Source organism: Mastomys coucha, unplaced genomic scaffold (assembly GCF_008632895.1).
Source record: "Mastomys coucha isolate ucsf_1 unplaced genomic scaffold, UCSF_Mcou_1 pScaffold6, whole genome shotgun sequence".
Lineage (NCBI taxonomy): Eukaryota > Metazoa > Chordata > Mammalia > Rodentia > Muridae > Mastomys > Mastomys coucha.
This window is the reverse complement of record NW_022196912.1, coordinates 56,680,522-56,700,916: the sequence shown is the minus strand read 5'-3', so window position 1 is coordinate 56,700,916 and position 20,395 is coordinate 56,680,522. Positions and strand designations below refer to the sequence as shown.

General features: G+C 40.1%; 1 protein-coding gene across 9 annotated transcripts in view; it reads right to left on the bottom strand.

Annotated features, from left to right (window-relative positions):
* Immp2l (inner mitochondrial membrane peptidase subunit 2) overlaps window positions 1-20,395 on the bottom strand; it is an 884,186-nt gene that overhangs the window by 825,322 nt on the left and 38,469 nt on the right. For all 9 annotated transcript variants that reach the window (XR_004114576.1, XR_004114574.1, XR_004114575.1 and 6 more), the window contains exon 3: window positions 12,773-12,909. Coding sequence is in view for 4 of the 9 variants with exons in the window: in XM_031357240.1 (XP_031213100.1) it covers window positions 12,773-12,907 (135 nt within the window). In the remaining 5 variants the exon portion in view is untranslated. The remainder of the gene's footprint in view (window positions 1-12,772; window positions 12,910-20,395) is intronic.

Sequence of the window (20,395 nt, the reverse complement as noted above, 5' to 3'; positions counted from 1 at the left end):
GTTTGGGAGCTGGAGAGATACCCAGCCACTAAAATCACTTACTATGCAATCATGAATACCAGGGTTTTAGATCCCAGAACCCACATCACAAGTTGGGAATCCTGTAAATGTCTGTAATTCTGACACCCTCTTCTGGGCTCTGTATTTACATGGCACACATACCCATACATACATACAAAAGACTTGCTGATACGTACAGACATGGTGAGGCAGTTTCATTACTTAAAGGCTAAATGGCAAACATGCCACAATTCATATGTCAAATATCTTTTTTTTTTTTTTTAGATATTTTCTTTATTTACATGTAAATTTCTCCATTCCCAGTTTCCCCTCCAAAAAACAAAGAAACAAACACAAACAAACCCCTGTTGCCTCCCACTTCCCCATGCCTGCCACCCCGCCCTCTCCCACTTTCTGGCCCTGCATTCCCCTATACTGGGGCACAGAACCTTCACAAGGCTGAGGCCCTCTCCTCCTATTGATGATCGAATTTACAATCCTCTACTATACACATGCTGCCAGAACAATCAGATCCCTCCATGTGCAGTCCTTGGTTGGTGGTTGAGACCCTGGGAGCTCTGAGGGTACTACTTAGTTCATATTGTTGTTAGTCCTAAGGGGCTGCAAACCCCTCAGCTCCATTGGACCTTTCTCTAACTCCTTCACTGGGGACCCTGTACTCAGTTCAATAGATGGCTGTGAGCCTCTACATCCGTGTTAGTCAGGAACTGTCAGAACCTCTTAGGAGATAGCTATATTTAGACTGGCTTGCCCTTCCTTCAGTCCCTGCTCTCTGCAACTCCTTCCATGGGTATTTGGTTCCCCCTTTTAAGAAGGAATGAAATGGGGGACTCTGTGTTTTCTTTAATTTGCAATTCATTTCTCTGACTGCATACCTTAGACAAAACTGCAGAAAAGAAACTGACGATTTCAACTTTCCTCCCAGAAGCCTGTCAGCCCAGTCTGTGGGTTTGTTAGGCACACACATCTCAAAGTTCCTGAAATGACACTTTAGGAGGTTCCAGTAGCATGGATGAGGGCCACATGCATTCCTGGTTTCCATTAACAGTTGCTTGCCAGTTAACAAACTCTTCCCACTTTTCCAAACCCAAAAAGCAGAGTTATTGAGCCTCAGAATCAACACAGGCTGTTTGAGGTGTGACAGAGTCTCACTAACAGCTGCGGATTTAGCTCCGTTATCTATTGCTTTGTAACAAACCACTGCAAAACTGTGTCCTACAAAGACAGCTAAGTTACTGTCCGCAAATTCCACATTTGGGGCCCTGCTTGGTGGGGCAATCCCACATGGGCATCTCTGGAGGTCACTCAGTTGGCTAGGATCCTCTGAGGGAAAGTGCAGCTAAACAGCCCAAACTGGCCTCATGGACATATCAGGCTCTAACTGAGGCTTGCTGACTAGGATCTCAACAATGTTCCAGTGTCCCCTCCAGTGGGACAGCCTGAGTTCTTACACATTTTTAGTTTAGAATACTCACCAGGCTTCTACTTGAGTAATATCTGCTGATGTCTCATTGGTCAAAGCAAGTCACTCGGCATTAAAAATGGTGGGGTATTAGAGGAAGAAGCACCACACAAATCAATGAGAGAAGCCTGAGTCACTGAGAAGCCACTGCTGTAGAAATCAGCATGACTGCCATCCTAAGGGGATAGGCCACTCCAATGACACTTGTGGTCAAGCTTCTTGCTCACCACTTGACAATGACAACAAGCTGCTCAGTGGTAAGAGCACTTGTCTAGCATGTATGGAGCCTTGGGTTCAATCTCAGCGACACACAAAGAAAAAAGAAAGAAAGAAAGAAAGTTATAGTACTGACAGTCTTTTTTTAAAACAAAGACAAGAATACTTACTAGCAAAAATAAAAGATAACTATGAAAAACAAATATACACAGTATAAAATGTTCACTTTTAAAATAAAGTGAATAGAAAATGAAAAACAAGACAAAAGAAAAAAGTAGTGAGGAAATTTTCAAAGGACATATTTACAAATTGATATAAGTATATGAGAAAGTACAGCATGCTAAAATTGGCACAAGGATGTAATGCGTAAGAGAACTGCATAGGAGCTGGAGAGATGGCTCAGTGGTTGACAGCAGTTGCTCTTGTTGAAGATGCAAGATTGATTCCCAGCATCCACACAGTGGCTCTCAACCATCAGTCCACTTCTAGGTGTTCCAGTGCCTTCTTCCCATCCAAATACATACACACAAAATAAACAAATATGCTTTTCAAAATGGACATATCTTAGCAGATCTAACAAGAAGTTAAATGTTAACAAAAACAATTAGAAACCATCATACAAAGACAACTAGTAAGCCTAGCAAAACTCTAACAGTTTGCATTCGCTCACACTTGGAGCTGTCCAGAAAAAAAGAAATTTAACCATTAATATTTATAAAAATTATCACAATAAATATCCAAAAGTACTCAGAAAATGATTCTAATTTCATAGGGCTGGGGTAGAACTCATGAATCATAATTAATAAATACACGAGGTGATGTTAGCAGAAAAAGGCCTAAGGATCACATTGACTACAAAAGGAAACTTTTAGACTAAGAACAGACAATGGGCCTCCAGATCCTTAACATTGCCCTTACTGTCTAACTCCCTGTCACAGGTCCACACTTAAAATTTTATAATCAAAGGCAATCATGATATAGCTCAATTTAAGCTACTTCATTCTGTCAGGCCTCCCTCCAACCGTAAGGCAGCATTTTTCAAACTGTAGGTCATGCCCAATGAGTGAGTCATAGAATCAATTTAATGGGTTGCAAACATAACTGAAAATATCAGAGGGCATTGCACATTGCACATAATTGGAGGTAATTATCTTTAAGTATTGTTACATGACACTTTTGTTTCAGTTGTGCATAGGTGTATATAGTACAAAAGATAATACTTAGCATGAGTCATGGGTAAAAAGGGCTGAACATCTCTGCCATAAAGAACATGATAAGTTCATCGAGGAGCAAAAAAAGTTTTCAGAATAGTGAGAAAACACCCTCAAAGTCGAAGAAAAAAATGATTAATGAATATTTAGCATATTTCTGTAGTTTAATTATTCAAGCACATTAATGCTTCAAAGAACAAATTTAATATTCATTTATTCAGTATTCCTGTGAATGGATAGATGAGAAGAAAATAGTCTTTTCTTTGAGAAACTTACAAAGTACAGTTAGTAATAATCTATGAAATAACTAGAAGGTAACAGAAAAGAATTTCTAATCATGGGTGAAAGACAAATAATTGTAACTTGGGGTTAGTTGTAAAAGAACCATGAAAAAAAACAAAGAAGGTATTGAGTTATGTTATATATTGAATTTAGCTAACTGCCTCTTGAAGTGAACCCCAAAATCTCAGTGGCTAACACAGCAATGAATTTATCCCATAATCATGCAGAAACTTATGTACCTATGAGCCCTGGTGGCCTTGATCTTCCCATGTGCTTGTCTGCTTACTATAATATTCAAACAGAGGTAGAGACTAAAATCACTCCACATAATTTCTCTAGTCTATGACAGTGTGGACACTATAAGCCTTCAACAGAAACTCTATTTTGAATTCTGAATTTTGATCTTTTCTTGAACGAGTGATCCATAGTATGATAATTTCTACAAACTGGGTGCTGGGAGCTGCAGCTCCAGTCAGCAGAATGGTTCTGAAGGGTAAAAAGATATCTGAATTTTTTTTTTCCCACTCGGGAAAGACTGTCCTTTCCAGGACTATCGGACTAGACACGAAAAGCTAAGCCCAAAGTATGCCTTTGATATGTAAGCTTACCCAGCGCCTCAGAGACAGAATTCCTGCGTTATAATCACTCTGAAGGCAAGCAGGCAAGTAGAGACACTCCTAGGGTTGGCAGATTAGCAGGCCTTAACCTGTTCACCTGTTCTTCTTTGTCCTCCCACAAAACCCCAGGGAAAGCTAGACATTTTATTCTGGCTCCTGTTTTCTGCCTTCTGACTACTGTGCTGTCTTTCCACTAAGACCCAGTGTGTGGCCTTACCTCTCACCTCCAGCCATGTAAGTACAAACTTTTCTGGCCACTAACAACACACAAACATCTGCAGCAGCCAGAAAACCGAACGAGCACTCAGAAGAGATCGAGCATAGTGTCCCAGAGGTGATAATGGACAACAGAAGAATCGGTGCCGGATTCGCAGCCTTTTTTTATTGGTCAGAGTCCAGTCATGTGACGATATGGGTTCTCTAAGAAGGCACACCCATTTTTATTATCTCCGATATGAGACAATCACACAAAACGGCTAGGGAAGAAAGAAGTATTTAGAGCCCTAGGCCAAAACAGAGGATTTATACTCCCTAGTGTTCTTTCTCTCTAAAATAAAAAATGCCCAGACATTGAGCAATAAAGAAATACAGGAGGAATGCAGGTGGTGAAGAACACAGACTTAGAGACTAGGAGCCTGAGGACCTGATCTGAGAAATAAAATCACAGTGACATCCCTGGGGGGTTGTTGTTTGCACATATGCAAGAAATGGCAATGAAGAATCCAGTATCCAGAGCCACTAAAATTTAAAAAAAAAAAAAAGATCTACCAAAGGTAAAGGTGGAAAGACAAACAGAATTGATATCATTTTTGATAGTCATCATCTTAATCTAATCAAACTAATCCCCACTTCAACTCTACAGGGTCAATAGAGCATAGCAATGAGGTATGCCAGGCTGGCCCTTCAGGGAGCCCTCTCCAGCAGGGAAGCAGGATGAGGAGATGAGCTCTCACTAGTCAGCAGACCTTTTTCTGGGAGGGCTCACAGACTAGGTACTTGCTAGTTTCTTAAAAACTGAGTATTAATGAACCATTCTACTACAAGGTACATGCATCAGGAAAGTACATAGAAGGACTTAATGTAAAAGGGGCATTATTTATGCAACTATCATCACAGTGTTCAATAACATGAACAATAGCAATGACTGTGCATATGTATGCATACACACACACAAATAATGAGATAGTAAAAACTGGTCTGTCTTGGCAGAACACATGGCAGTATCTATACTACAATGTGTGGACAGCTTCAATTACTTCAATAAATGTTCCCAGATAGGAAGGAGGTCTCACTATGTAGCCCAGGCTGACCTCAAACCCTCAATCCTCCAGTCTTCCTTTCCTCAGTGCTGGGATTGTAAGCATGTGCTACCATACTCAACTTAGTAAACTTTCTGAAGGTCATATTAAATTCTGTGTTATAAGAAGCCATAACTCCAGATGTACAAAACAGAAGCATTGTTATTCTGCAATTCAAAAAAGTGGGGGGAGGGAAATCCACGAAGGAACACTACAGAGTTATCACTCACCAACTCTCCAGGATAACATATGTCTGTTGCTATAAACACAAACTATTTGAATTCTCTGTTAACGATGGGTTACAGAACTACATAAAAACCTGTAACATCTTAACTTCAGGTGAAATTTCTGTGCCAAAGGTAATCTGGGAAGAAAGTACACACGGCGAAACCTCATAAAATATTTCAGCATTAAACCCTGGCTTCTTTGGATATCAGCCTTAGACAGAGCTTGGAGTAGGGGGTAGAGCAGAGGAGTGGGGTCTGCACAGAAGGAGAACTATGCCAGGTGCTCCCCACCATCTCAGAAGTGCAAGGTCAGCAGGAAGTCCCAAACACCACCAGAAATGCTGGCATATAAATCACAATGCATTTCCTTCCTTCAGAGTTTGTATCCAGCTTCTATGAATATCAGAAAAACAGTTATGAATAAAACCACAACTGAGTTTTATTAAGCCCTCTGTATGTCTAAATTTTTTTTAAGTAGAGATTTGAGAGAAAAAAAAAAGGCCTCTTTGCTTACTTTTCTGACAGGCCTTCCAATTTCTAGCTCAGCAGGAAGTAAGATAATGCCTACAGAGCTAGGTAGGAGCCTAAGAGGTTTATTACAAGCCAGTTTCTTCAGGCTCCTACATAGGTAGCTGAAAGTCTAGACAATTTCAAACCAATGAACATGTATTATTGATGAATAAAGACCTAGGTGCTGAATTAACTCCATTTTCCCTCATATTCCAAAATTTTTAAATCCATTTTACCTAAACATCTCTCTGAAGTCTGAGCTGGAAAGATGGCAGAATGCAATGGTGATTTCGAGTGTTTCTCCCTCTGGCAATGCAAAACAGGAAAAAGGGGATGGGTGTTATATAAAAATTATGTGGCAATTATAGCAAAAATAAGATGATGATACTCAAAATAACTTCACTCCCTTACTTTATGAAGCCTTAAATCTTAATTTTAAATGCGGAAAGCACACACCTGCTATTGGAGCCAATGACCCTGCTCTAGGCATTTTCACTCAAATAAAATCTAAAACTTTGGTGTGAGGTCATTAAACTATTCCTAGGGCACCCTTTTGCTCTAAAAGCCTTGGTAAGTCATTGAAGTTCTAATTTGAATAATTGCATTCCACCTACATAAATTCCCTCTGTAGTTTCAACTATATGCAATATCAGTCTTCATTTCCTGAATTAAATTAATGTTGTGTAATATGGTGCTTCCATATGAAAAAAAAAGTGCATCTTCTTTCATAGGTAACCTTTCAACAAGCAGGAGGAGTGATTCATGTGCACTACAGGGAATAACAGGTCAGCATGAATAATCATTAACCAGTAATTTGTACCCACAATCATTATGTGCTGAGCATTGCTAAGGGGATGTCTCATCCAAATGACTGTATCTACAGAGCTGTATTTGAAAAAAAAATCCAGCATGTCATAAACTAAACACTGTTTTCAATTGAACCACTGTATCATTATAGTTTCATATATGACTTACTTTCACTTAACCACTCTCCCTGTTTGATAATCCTTATCCTTCTATTCAGATAGTTCTGAGTTATAAATTAATACTAGAAAACCTAAGCTAAGAAAAGAACTACTAAGGAGACTTTTAAAAGTAAATAAGTATTTCTCAAAGATGAAATCCTAAAAACAAGTTCCCCTACTGCACTGCAGCCATAAGAGTTTGTGAGAGACCTAAAGAGTTCTTATAACAAAATTTACTTATCAATGGGAATATTTGGGATTGCCATAATACTATCCCAGAAAGCCAAAAGAGTAGGAGTACAAATCTCTTTCATTAGATTTTATGTTTCAGCCTCAGGGTTTTCTTAAATAATGTATCTACAAGTTATAAAGTGACTTGACAGGCTACAAGCCACAGGCCACAGCCTGTCTAAGGTGGCAATAGAATTGGTCTTGAGGTATCTGAAAACTAAAGATATCCAAAACAGAGGAGATATTCCAGCTTTCATTCTCTCACAAATCTGTCGATTTTGGTCTATAAAAAATGAGGATCATTTCTTGGTAGGCTCAAAGGGAAATAACTTTTTAAGTGACCTCTAACACTAAACATATATCTCTGGAGTCCTAGTGGCTATAGGTGGTACTTAGTTATAAAAGCACCTTCTATTTCCCAGATATAATTGTCCTCTAGGAGCCCTATTGATAAATAAGCTCACCCTTTCTAGTTCGTTCTGAACCCTAGCTGGCTGGTTCAACTCAACTGCTCTAGATCAAACTCCTATCCAAGCTGACTGATTCAATCTGGCTTCTCTCAGCTTCTCACTGAATTGCTCTGCTTGGCCTCAAATTAATTCTGACAATTTGGTCTAATCTTCTGACTCCTTATTCTCTAGCTTCAACTGCCTCTGCTCATCTACACTGAACTGTATGAACTCACGAACAAACTCAACTCCCTTGCACTTAACTTCCAGCTGACTTAGCTCCAACTCACTGACAAATTCAACTCTCTCTCCTCGTGTTGCTCTTAAATAGCTTTTCTCCTGAGAGTTGGGTATATCCTATATCTGACTCATTCTGACATATCTTTTTCTGATTCATCACTTTGTCTACCCTTCAATTAGAAGTCAGTGTTTGAAATTAAAGCTGTTTACTAAGGATGTGTCTGTATTCCAGCCAGGGGAATTAAAGGTGCATGGCATGTCTGCATTCCATCTGGACCACACAGACCTAGGTCTTTGAATGTGCTCCCTTGCCAGAGCAGCTATGTTGCTCAATTAAAATTTCTCTCTTTGTAATTCACATATTCCCATTTTCTTTAGCTTCCTGAAGGTAAAAATTTGCTTCCACTGGTTGACTTTTAGTTTGGCAATGTGTCTGGCTTTAAATAATAGAATCTGTTAGGTAGAGAGATGGTTCAACAGTTAAGAGCTGGCTGATCTTCAAAAGGATCCAGATTTGAATGCAAAAACATATATGGTATTTCACAACTGTCTGTAACTCCACTTCCAGGATAACTCTTGCCTGATTCCTGGCATTTGTGAGTATCAGACATGCATATGGTATATATATGTACATATATATATATATTAAATAGAATATGAATAAAAGAACCAAAGTTCTAAACCATAGCTTTTAAGGTTTCGAAGTATTTCTTCTCATCCTTTCATGTCTTGCTATCATCCATGAGTAGAGCAGATCCCTTATACAGCCACTACACCATGAAGGACACTGAACTAAACCCACATCCCATAATGATTACATTCAACTCTGAGACACATGAGAGACAAGAACATTAGATAAGTCAAAAACATCTTGATATAAAAATACAATAGCCAAAAATAAAATGGTATAGGTCAGTGTCCTTGTTATATTTCTTGTTGGCATGCAATTTGAATGCTAAAGTGTTTCTTTTATCTTGTACTTTCTCATTGTAATACATCATAGAGGGAAGTCAGGGCAGGAACTCAACCAGAGGCAGGAACTAAAGCAGAGACCATGAGGATGTGTGCTTACTGGCTTGTTCAACCTGCTTTCCTATAGAACTTAGAACGCCATGACCCAGGGTGGTGCCACCCACAATGGGCCTTGCAATGGAAGCATTTTCTCATTTGAAGTTCCCTTTTCCCAGATGACCATAATATAAATCAAAACGATGAAAAGTAAACCAGAATAACTAGTGACATAGCTCAGCAGGTAAAAGTACTTGCTTCCAAGCCTGACATCCTGAGCTTGAGTCCAAGTACATGGTGAAACAAGACAACTCACTCTGCTATGTTGTCCTCAAACCTCTACAAGTATACTGTAGCACATGTGTGCCCCTACACACACATGCATACATACACACATGTACATGTGCAGACACATAGGTAAATAATGTAATTTTAGATAAATAAAAATAAGTAAACTAAAAGCTTAAGGAATGATTTTCAGATAACCCTCTGATCCAAATTAAAATTTCTACATTGATGTGCTAAATCAACACCTTCTAATTTCTGGATATATAAATACTGATAAAATAACTATCTGACAAATGAACACCTTCTACTGTAGATGCATCTATCCATCACTATATTAAGTTAAGTCTTGAACTTCTATTAAAGTAAAAGCATCACAGAGGCAGAATCTGTGTCTGATTCATTATCGCACATTGTATCTATCACAGTGCTCTGCACTTAAAAGCTATTTGACAAATGACTGTATTGCAATACCATTACCAGTGCCTTTCAATATTGTCTATATCCTGAAATATTTCCTGAGACAAAATTAATCATATATCTGAAAATACAGTAATGATTAACTATTATAATTCTCCTACTTTATATATGTCATTAGATATCACTAAATCATACTTAAGATTTTTCAGAGCAGAAATTAAAATAATGAGATTTGGAGATTAATTAATAAGCCCTTTTCAAAACAAAACAACAAAGTACCTGTCTTAGAGTTTCTATTGCTGGGAAGAGTTGCCGGGATCATGGCAACTCTTTTTATTTACTTATTTATTCTCTTTACCAGCCAATATCAACCCTTCCTCTCCTCCCAGTACTCCCCTCACGCAAATCCACTACATAAAACCTGCCCATTCTCTTTTGAAAACACCAACCCTCCCCTGACCACCACTTCCCACCCCACAACTCCCCCACCCCTCCCACCCACCTACGTCCAACCCCAACCCCATGCATATCAAGTCCCTGTGGAACTAGACACATCCTCCCCCAATTAGGTCAGAAAGGTGCTCCATTTAGGGGCACAAGATCCACCAGAAGTCAGGCAACAGGCTCAGGGACAGCACCTGCTCCAGTTGTCAGGGGTCCTACATGAGACCAACTGCTCATCTGCTACATATGTGCAGGGGGCCTAAGTCCAGACCATGTTCTCCCTTTGGTTAGTGATTCAGACTCTAGGAACCCCCAGTGGTCCAAGTTAGTTGACTCTGTTGGTCTTCCTGTGGAGTCCCTGTCCTCTTCGAGTCCCTTAACCCTTCTCCCATCTTTTCCACAAGACTCCCCATGCTCTATCTATTGTTTGGTGTAAGTCTCTATATCTCTTCCTATTAGCTGCTGGGTGGAGCCTCTTAGAGGACAGTTATGCTAGGTTCCTGTCTAACACATAAGCACAACACAGTATCATTAATAGTGTCGGGGATTAGTTCTTATCCATGGGATGGGTCTCAATCTGGGGCATTCATTGGTCACACACTCCCTCAGTCTCTGCTCTTTGTCCCTGCACATCTTGTAGAAAGGAAATATTTTGGATTGAAGGTTTTATTGGTAGATTACTGTCCTTATCCCTCCACTAGAAGTCCTGTCTGGCTACAGAAAGTAGCCAACGCAGGATCCATATATCCACTGCTAGGAGTCAGCTAGAGTCACCCACATAGACCCTCTGGGGTTCCCACCATCCCAGGTCTTTAGTGAATCCTAGAGATTGTTCTCCCCACCACTGATCTTCCTTCTCTCTCCCTTGCTCTCCCTACATAGGATTTTTTCCCCAGCCCTGCCTGCCCATCCCTTCTTCCTCCCAGTTACCTCCTTCCACTGACCTTAGATATCTACTTTGTTTCCCTTCGAAGAAAGATTTAATCACCTCCTTTGGGCCTTCCTTGTTATTTAGCTTCTTTGGGTCTTTTGATTATAGCATGTATATAGTATTTTGTTCCCCCTTTTAAGAAGGAATGAAGTGTCCACATTTTGGTCTTCCTTCTTCTTGAGTTTCTTGTGATTTGTGGATTGTACTTCGTGTATTCCGACCTTCTGGGCTAATATCCACTTATCAGAGAGTGCATACCAAGTGTATTCTTTTGTGATTGGGTTACCTCACTTAAGATGATATTCTCCAGATCCATCCATTTCCTTAAGAATTTCATAAATTCATTGTTTTTAAAAGCTGAGTAGTACTCCTCAATAATAAAGGAACCTCTGGTGGAATCACTATCCCAGACCTTAAGCTGTACTACAGAGCAATTGTGATAAAAACTGCAAGGTATTGGCACAGTGACAGGCAGGTAGATCAATGGAATAGAATTGAAGACCCAGAAACGAACCCATACACCTATGGTCAGTTGATCTTTGACAAAGAAGCTAAAACCATCCAGTGGAAAAAAGACAACATTTTCAACAAATGGTGCTGGCTCAACTGGTGGTTAGCATGTAGAAGAATTCAAATTGATCCTTTCCTTTCTCCTTGTACAAAGCTCAAATCCAAGTGAATCAAGGACTTCCACATCAAACCAGATACACTGAAACTAATAAAAAAGAAAGTGGGGAAGAGCCTCGAGCACATAGGCACAGGGGAAAACTTCATGAAGAGAACACCAATAGCTTCTGCTCTAAGATCAAGAATTGATAAATGTGACCTCATAAAGTTGCAAAGCTTCTGTAAGGCAAAAGACACTGTCAATAGGACAAAATGGCAACCAACAAATTGGGAAAAGATCTTTACCAATCCTGTATCTCATAGAGGGCTAATATCCAATGTCTACAAAGAACTCAAGAAGTTAGACTCCAGAGAACCAAATAACCCTATTTAAAAATGGGGTACCGAGCTAAACAAAGAATTCTCAATTGAGGAATATTGAAATGTTCAACATCCTTAGTCATCAGAGAAATGCAAATCAAAACAACCCTGAGATTCCACCTCACACCAGTCAGAATGGCTAGGATAAAAAACTCAGGTAACAGCAGATGCTGGTGAGGTTGTGAAGAAAGAGGAACACTCTTTCATTGCTGGTGGGATTGCAAGCTGGTACATCCCCTCTGGCAATCAGTTTGGCGGTTCCTCTGGAAATTGGACATAGCACTACCAGAGTACCCAGCTATACCACTCCCAAGAGTGGTATATACCCAGAAAATGCTCCAACATGTAATAAAGACACATGCTCCACCATGTTCATAGCAGCCTTATTTATAATAGCCAGAAACTAGAAACAACCCAGATATCCCTCAACAGAGGAATGGATATAGAAATTGTGGTACATCTACACAATAGAATACTACTTTGTTTTTGATTTTTGAAACAGAGTTTCTTTGTGTAGCCTGGGCTATCCTGATACTCCCTCTGTAGACTCGGCTGACCTTGAACTCACAAAGATCTACCTGCCTCTGCCTCTCAAAGGTTGAGATTAAAGGCATGCACCACCTCCACCCAACTAATTTTGTCTTAAAGAGCAGTTTAAAGGTAGTCATAGTCACAGAAAATTATGCCACTTAGTAAATTTTCTTTAAGTCTTCATTTATAATTCACAGAAAAATCAAAGCACACAGACCCAGAGACATACATGATAGTTTATTCTAATCACCTCTACTCTGATTATAATAGTAATGTATCAGACAGCCTTTTAAAAAGAAACTTGGTAAGGTAAAATTTTAGTTTCAGTCGTTTTTGAAACCTTTCAGGTCATAGCACAGAAACACTAAGGCAAGCTCTTCTCTGGTGCTTGAGGAACGACACAGCACTGCTTTCCAGGAGAGAGCTGAACTCCTCACCTGCATCGATGCTCCTTCCACTCGAGCCACGCAGACCACCCGATCCAAGAAAGTGACTGCCACAGGGACTGCCACGAAGAAGCCTTTGCAAAAGGCCCTGAAGCATCTTCTTGCCCAGCCTTGTGACTGTGCCATACCTAGGTGCACAAGGACAACAGGTAGAAAATTAGCCTAGAGAAAACAGATAAGCAAAGACATCAAAACAACACAGGAAAACTAAGAATTGGCTGCTCGATGGTAGAGCCTGTGCTTAATGTCTACAAGGCCCTTGGGTTGCTCAACATCATAAAAGAAAGGAAAATTTAGCTAGAGAATAGCAACCCTGTTTCTTAGCAAATTCCAGGTCTATGCCTAAAACTATTAGGTAAGCCTGTTTTGAATCCCAAATGGGAAATGCATGGATTCAATTATGTCTTTTCAGCTTGACTACTTAAGAAATGTCAGTGGAAAAGCTAGAAAAAAAAAAAAACTATTCCAAAAGTAAATCTTTTTCTGTTGCTCTAACAGTACAGAAGCATAATCTTATTTTCCTAATAGAAGTTTAGTGAGACATGTGTTCAATGCCTTCAGAGGGTATTTCAGATTCCCAGAGTATACCCTTAACAGCAGCAGCATGCCCTGCTGGCTTTCTTCCCCAAGTTCCCTACCAAGCAAGGCTTCTGTTCTGCATTCCCCATCCTCCCTCTTCTCTGAACCTTTATCTAAGTGCACCCATCAGGCACACACTCCCGATACCTGACTCACATCACATGGCAGTGGTGATTGTGAAAAACAAGATGTCAGACCCAGAAGAGACAGTCCAGTTCAGACTGACTCAGCTGCCCACTGGCTTTCCAGCCAGTTGTTCTTTCACCTTCATACTGCCCTGCTGTGGTTATAATGCATTTCCAGAGCATATGAAGATATTCCATTTCCATGACAATCTGGGAATTGGCAAACAAGGTCAGGCAGGCAGAAGTGGGGAACAGAATTCATAGAGTGGCAGCCTCCTGGATTAGTTATAAGTATTCTAGCCACTTATTGAACACCTAAACCCTCACTTCTTTCACCTGCTAGGACTTATGGTTTGGAGTTGATCTCAGAACCTGACCCCCAGATCCTGCCCTTCACTGGGCACTAAATTAAGAAGAGGGGAGGGAATGGAGAGGGAAGGAGATGGGGGAAGGGGAGGGGAGAGGGAGAAGGAGAGAGAAGGAGAAGCAAGGGAAGGGGAAGGAAGAAAGGAAAGGAGAGGGGAGGGGAGGGAAGGGGTTAGGAAAGAAGAGAGAAGAGAAAGGGGAGGGAAGGGAAGGGAGAGGGAAGGGAAGGGAAGGAAAGACCTATGTCTTAACCTGTATAGTTATTGGCTTGGCTCTGAAGACCTAAAGAACCAAAATTTGCAAATTTCTGCAAAATTTGGTTAATGTAAGAAACAAAAGTAGCCATCTCAAGCTATAAAATGAAAAGTATGAAGATTGCCAAGTAACAAAATAAAAAGGCCCTATGCCCCCAGCATTATGAAGGCACCATAACTGTCTCACACTACTTTCACCCAGGAATATATCACTTCTTATCATTTAAAACTGATGCTGGAAAACGAGTCCCAATACTACAAAGAAGTGTGTGATAGCTGGGGAGGAAATCACTGCATAAGCATTCAATACGCCTGAATCCTTCCCCGGGCCTGTGACCACATGATTAACGGTCAGATTATCTAGGAATCCGAAGATTCCCTCTCAGTGCCTCGCACAATGAAAAATGGTATAATAAAGGATCAAGAGAGGGCATCCTGCTAGACGAAAGAAACAGTGGTGTAAATAAGAATGCCCCTGGATAAAAGAGATAACTTATATTTGTGCACTGTTGTATTTACACAAGATCCATGTACAAGGCAGGACCAGAAAAGGAAGACATCTCCCGGATGGAGACCAGAGAACTGATGAACTCTCCTTGTTCTTTCTTTCTTTTTTTTTTTTTTTTTTTTTTTTTTTTTTTTTTTTTTTTTTTTTTTTAGTAATCATGAAACTCCTTCAACTGAAAACTTAAAAATTAGATTGCTTCCCAAGAAACTTAAGATTTCTCATCCTCTTGAGAGTAGATCCAGAAGGTGTAAAAAACGCAATTAGACCAAGTGCTGGAAAGGCATAGGCTAAAACTTAATTTGGGCTTTTTCTTCTTTTTTATCTGTTTCTTTTCCTTTTTTTTTTAAAGCTCCCACAGTACTGCTAGGATGATATGTGTATCATAGAAATGGCAACAAGCAAAAACTACATATATGAGAAGACAAGAAGTATTTTGGTATATATATGCATATGTGTGTATACAGTGTGTATGTATGTATATGTATGTACATGTATGTGTGTAGGTATGTACTTTGGACCCTTCAGCATCATATTTTGGATGGTTGGCCCCAGTCAACAGGGCTGTTTTGAGAAGGTTGTAGAAGGAAGAAGGCACTGGAGGCATGCAGCTGAAGGTTCTACCTCATCTCTGTCCCCACTCTCCATTCTGCTTCCTCTAACCTCTGACCTGACGAGAGCAGCTCCAGCAGTTCGACAACACACTGAAACTGTGAGCAAAACAAAACTCTCTGCTATTGAGCGGTTTAATGTCAGATGTTGGTCATAACACTAACATGAGAAGAAAAAAAAAAGACCTGGAAAATTCATGACAATAAAGAAATGGAAAGGAGAGATAAGCATTTAAAAAAAAAGGAAAAAGTAACTGGGGACAAAAAGTATAGTGAGTGAATGCATTATTCACATGCATGAAAATGTCACAATGAAGCCCAATATTATATGTTAATTCATATATATGAATAAAGAACATTTAAAAACAAAAAAAAAAGATAGCCAAATTCTTCCCAGATAGTTACATCTCAAAATTTTCTTTGGAGAACTATATAATTTTAAAGGAAAACTTTAAGATTTAGTTTAATTTTGTAATTAATTGTATATGTGAGACTGGAGGATGTGCGCACTCATGCAGTAAGTGCCTATGAGACCAGAGAAATCAAAACCACTGAAGCTGGAGTTACAGGCAGTTGGGAGCCACTGGAGGTGAGTGCTGGGAACTGAACCCAGGTCCTCTGTAGTGCCCCTAACCACACATCCATCTCTCTAGTCCCTGAATGATATAATTTATCCATTACATACAAGGCAAGAAAGAGGGGCTTGTAAAGAAAGAATGGTCCTGCATATTTGACAAAAACTGATGGGCTTATGGATCTACCTGTTAAGTATAGTGGAGTACTTCATTTTATCTTGAGGGAAGTTTTCCTTTGTGAGATTACTAGAGACATGTGGATTGAGAGCCCACTGCTTTTCAGACTGAAACAGAATAAAACATTCTCCAGAGTTGTCCACCTATGGCAATAGCTTTCAAACACTGACCACATGCAACATGAAGAAACACTGTTTCCAACCCAGTACTCCTCACACATATGTACATTCATACAAACTCCCACACCAAAGAAAGAAGCAACTGAAAAACCACAAAATAACACTTATCCAAAGTCTTAAAAAGCCTAGAACTTGGGCAAAGTGATGGTCTACAGAGTAAGTGCCAGTATAGATAGCGTTACATAGTAAAACCCTGTTCCAAAACAAAAATAACTGTTATGTACAAATCAAGAAACTGTTTTCTATCATCTACCCAAGGATCTTTTTCTCCACCTCCTCCTGAGCTGAAATATAACTAATAAATCCATTTGAAAGCCTTCACTATATGACAAGGGGGAAACTACCTCATATGAACTGGTTCCTGTGTAATGACTGTAACTGTCATTATGATAGAGGTATGTATGTGTGCATGGTAAACATTGAAGATCAGCAGGTTTTTTGCAGCTTTCAATATATATTGCATAATCCTGACATCTGCCCTAACCTGTAATCTTTTATATCAAATTGAAATAAATGTAATTGTAGACTAACTTTAGAAATAAGCAATTTAAAAACATTTTTCATTCTAACTCATCCACCAGCTGTAATCTTAAATTTATGTATGAGTCCCTACATCTGTTACCCAAGGAAGGTGTCTGCCCAGGATGCTGAATGGTGCTCCTATGAGCATCTTCAAGTACTGCATCAATGAAATAGGAAGTCTATTGACACTTATTTACTCAGCCCCAACTTTAATGTGAGCCCTTAATACAACTAATTTCTCTTCTGTGATATATTTTGTCTATAATCATTTATTAACTCCCTTTATAGACATCCACAATATATATAATAATCTTTTAAACAAACTTACCAATGGCCCAGAATGATCACCCATATGATTTAACAATAAAATAATTTTGACTTTTTTATTTTTATTTTTATTTTTAAGATTCAACTTTATGTTAGGGATATTTTGCCTGCATATATGTATGTGCAACACTGTGTACCTGGTACCCGAGGAGGTCAAAAGAAAGCACCGGGTCCCCAGAACCGCAGGGGTGGCTGGGTTTATTTGTTGGTTTGTTTTTCTTTTTTCTCTTTCTCTCTTTCTCTCTTTCTCTCTTTCTCTCTTTCTCTCTCTCTTTTTCTTTCTTTCTTTCTTTCTTTCTTTCTTTCTTTTTAAGATACAGTCTCACTATGTAGTTCTGGCTATTCTAGAACTCACTCTATATAGACCAGGCTGTCCTTGAACTCACAGAGTTCACCTGCCTCTCCTCAGAAGTACTGGGATTAAAAGTGCATGCCACCGCATCAAGTCCTGCATATTCCAGTGCAGCTTAGCTTCATTCAAATGGAAGAGATGAATTTTCATCCACTTCAGATCTCATTAGCTCAGTCTCTCCGACAACACTACCAGCTGGAGATGCTTTTGGGTCCTTAATGTTTTTAAAGGTTCTCTTACTGCATGATTTACAGTGTATGTTAGTTGTTCTTTTGCTACTATGAAAGAATACTCTGAAGAAGTTTTATAGGAGGAAGAGCTGGCTGCCTTCAGCTCACAGTTTAAGAAGGTTCATGGAGTTCTTCACAGGACAGCCACTATCTTCCACACAATAAAGCCAGGGTGATGATTCTTCAGTTAAGGGACTATCAGAAGCAGGAGGGAAGGATGGCCGCTTGTCGGCATTCAGCTAGTGCTTCAAGCCAAAGGAGAGGGGGAAAAGTAAAAGACAACCTTGTGAATGAAGTGAGAAGTTGCTGTTTTCAGATGTTCTGAGGGGACGTTCAATATAGTCCTGTCTTCTCCAATTGAGGAAGAACCATATGTCTCAGGATAATAAAATACTGCTAAAAGATTGCAGCTACCAAACTCAGAGGAAACCACATACAAATCAAGAAATGAACACTGCATTTCCATGTCCATCCATAACTGTGCTACCTTCATGGCTTTGGGATTGACCTGACTGGGGCAACAAAGGAATGAATGCAGACACACAGACTCAGATAGATAGAAAAGCTGAGTTTGGATGGTTTATGCCTTCTGATGGAGACACACCAACAGTAGCCCAGAACTCAGAGAAATAGTTTTATACAAGTGAGTGTGAAAGAGGCTGGTTTTTGGTCTACAGCCAAAAGAGGAGGCAGATTTAGGTAATCTTGTTGGGGGTCTTTATGGGGGAGCAGTCTCAAGCAGTGAACATCTGGGAGGAGGAAGCTACAGCTGACACTTTCGGCACTTTGTCAACATCTGCTCAGAGACATGGGGAAGGCCTTGATATCTCCCTGAGACAGGCCCAGGAACCAGGGGAAGGCCTTGTCATACCCCTGAGACAGGCCCAGGGTCCAGGAGAAGGCCTTACCATCTCCCTGAGACTGACCCAGGTAGGGCTTTGAAATTCCAAGAATCTAAGGTACTGGGTCCTGTGCATGCCAGTGCTCATGACATCTGCACCCCCTCTCTCACTTCATACCTGCCTTTTTTCTTAAATGTTCCACTGCAGCTTAGCTTCTAATCCAGTGAAAGCCCTGCATAGTCAATGTAATTCAAAAGAAAAGAGACAGAAACAAAACACTGGGGGTTCTGGTGAGGGTTACTCAGGTCATCCTACTCAAAAACATGGAAAACCTGCTTAGGTCTTCCCTCTCCCACAGGCTCCTTTCTCTGCAGGCTGCTTGTAAAGCTGAGCCCTGAAGTTTGAGTACAGTTCTTCAGGACCCTGGCAAATATTAGAAACAACTGTTCCCATTCTACTTTGTAGGGCAATTCTCTCCATGCCCTTAAGGAAAATGATATTAGTTTGTTGGTAAGTTTGCAAAAGATAGTGTAATTAATTGCCAGTTCCTCCATAACCCAAGAGACAGGTCTTCACAGCTAGTCTCCACCCTGGATCTGATTTGACAGCGCTTGGCCTTTGTGAGACAACCTTGGTTCTAAAGAGTCACAAGTAAGACTCCACAAACCAAAAGAAAAGGAAAAAAGAAAAAAGAAAAGAAAGAAAGACATTCAGGCCACTGAGTCTAGCAGCAATCCTTCTCCTATTTCTTTCCCAAACCCACGGTTCACTGGACAGTCTGAAAACCAAGGAAGCTGCAATGTTCTGACCCCACCTCTGAGACTCCTCAAAATATGTTGCTAAGTGACAATATCTAAATACACACTGATGCACAGAATATGCTCCACTCACTTTATTTGAGCACTGCATGTGGGAGCGCCCCTGTGCCTGGCCACGGTGAATAGCCAAGTTCCCTATGCTGGTGCCACTTGTTGTAACCTACACTGCATAGTGACTGCCCTAATTGAGAGCACAGAGAATGAAGACATGACAGACGCACATTCAGAAAGCTGGGGTCCAGTGGGCCATGCAATGTGATGAAGACACACCAACGGCAGCAACCAGGAAACGCTGGCCTGGCCATACTCATATCAACAATACCCATTCACTCAGGACTTCATCCGTTCCCATTCATACCAAAGCAAAATGTTAAAGTTCTATGGCACTGACATTTTGGGAAAATTTATCATTTTTTACCTTATCTACATTTATTGCCAAAGAATCATCCCAATGACATCTTTAGATTTTTGTTCATATTTTAAATGCTGACAACTACCAAATTAATGAGTGCCAGCTTCCTTTCAAAATACAAACTTTAAACAATAACAAGACAGCACTAAAATAACCCACATAAAAAGGAAAATTGTTTTTCAACTACCTCGTTTGACTAGTAATATATGCAAGCGATGAAGGTTAAAGCTTTGCTTCTGAGAAAATTATTGCTTAAGAAGTAAGCACACCTGGTTCATTGCTGAAGTACTTAAATTGTGAATAATTTTAAATAAGCTTTCAGATTCAGGTGAAATTGTATTTACCAGCTGGTATTCAGCAGCTGTCAGTGAAGACGTCTCAGCGATGCTGACCTCAGCCATACAGGCAGCCACTATCAAGTCCTCCTCCTCCTCCTGTGCAGCAACTTGTTGTGATTTGATAATGCATGAACTCATCTAGAACACTTCTTGAGTCTACTTACATTTCAACCATACAAAGTGACCAGTCATGTATTCACAGCAACACAAGGAATAAATGGGTGCCAGGCCATCCCAATTATAAACACTATAAAAGTTGTGTAGAAAATCTGATGGTAAGAGGAAAGCAATAGCTGGGTGGTGGTGGCGCACACCTTTAATCCCAGCACTTAGGAGGCAGAGGCAGGCGGATTTGTGTGTTCGAGGCCAGCCTGGTCTATGGAGTGAGTTTCAGGACTGCCA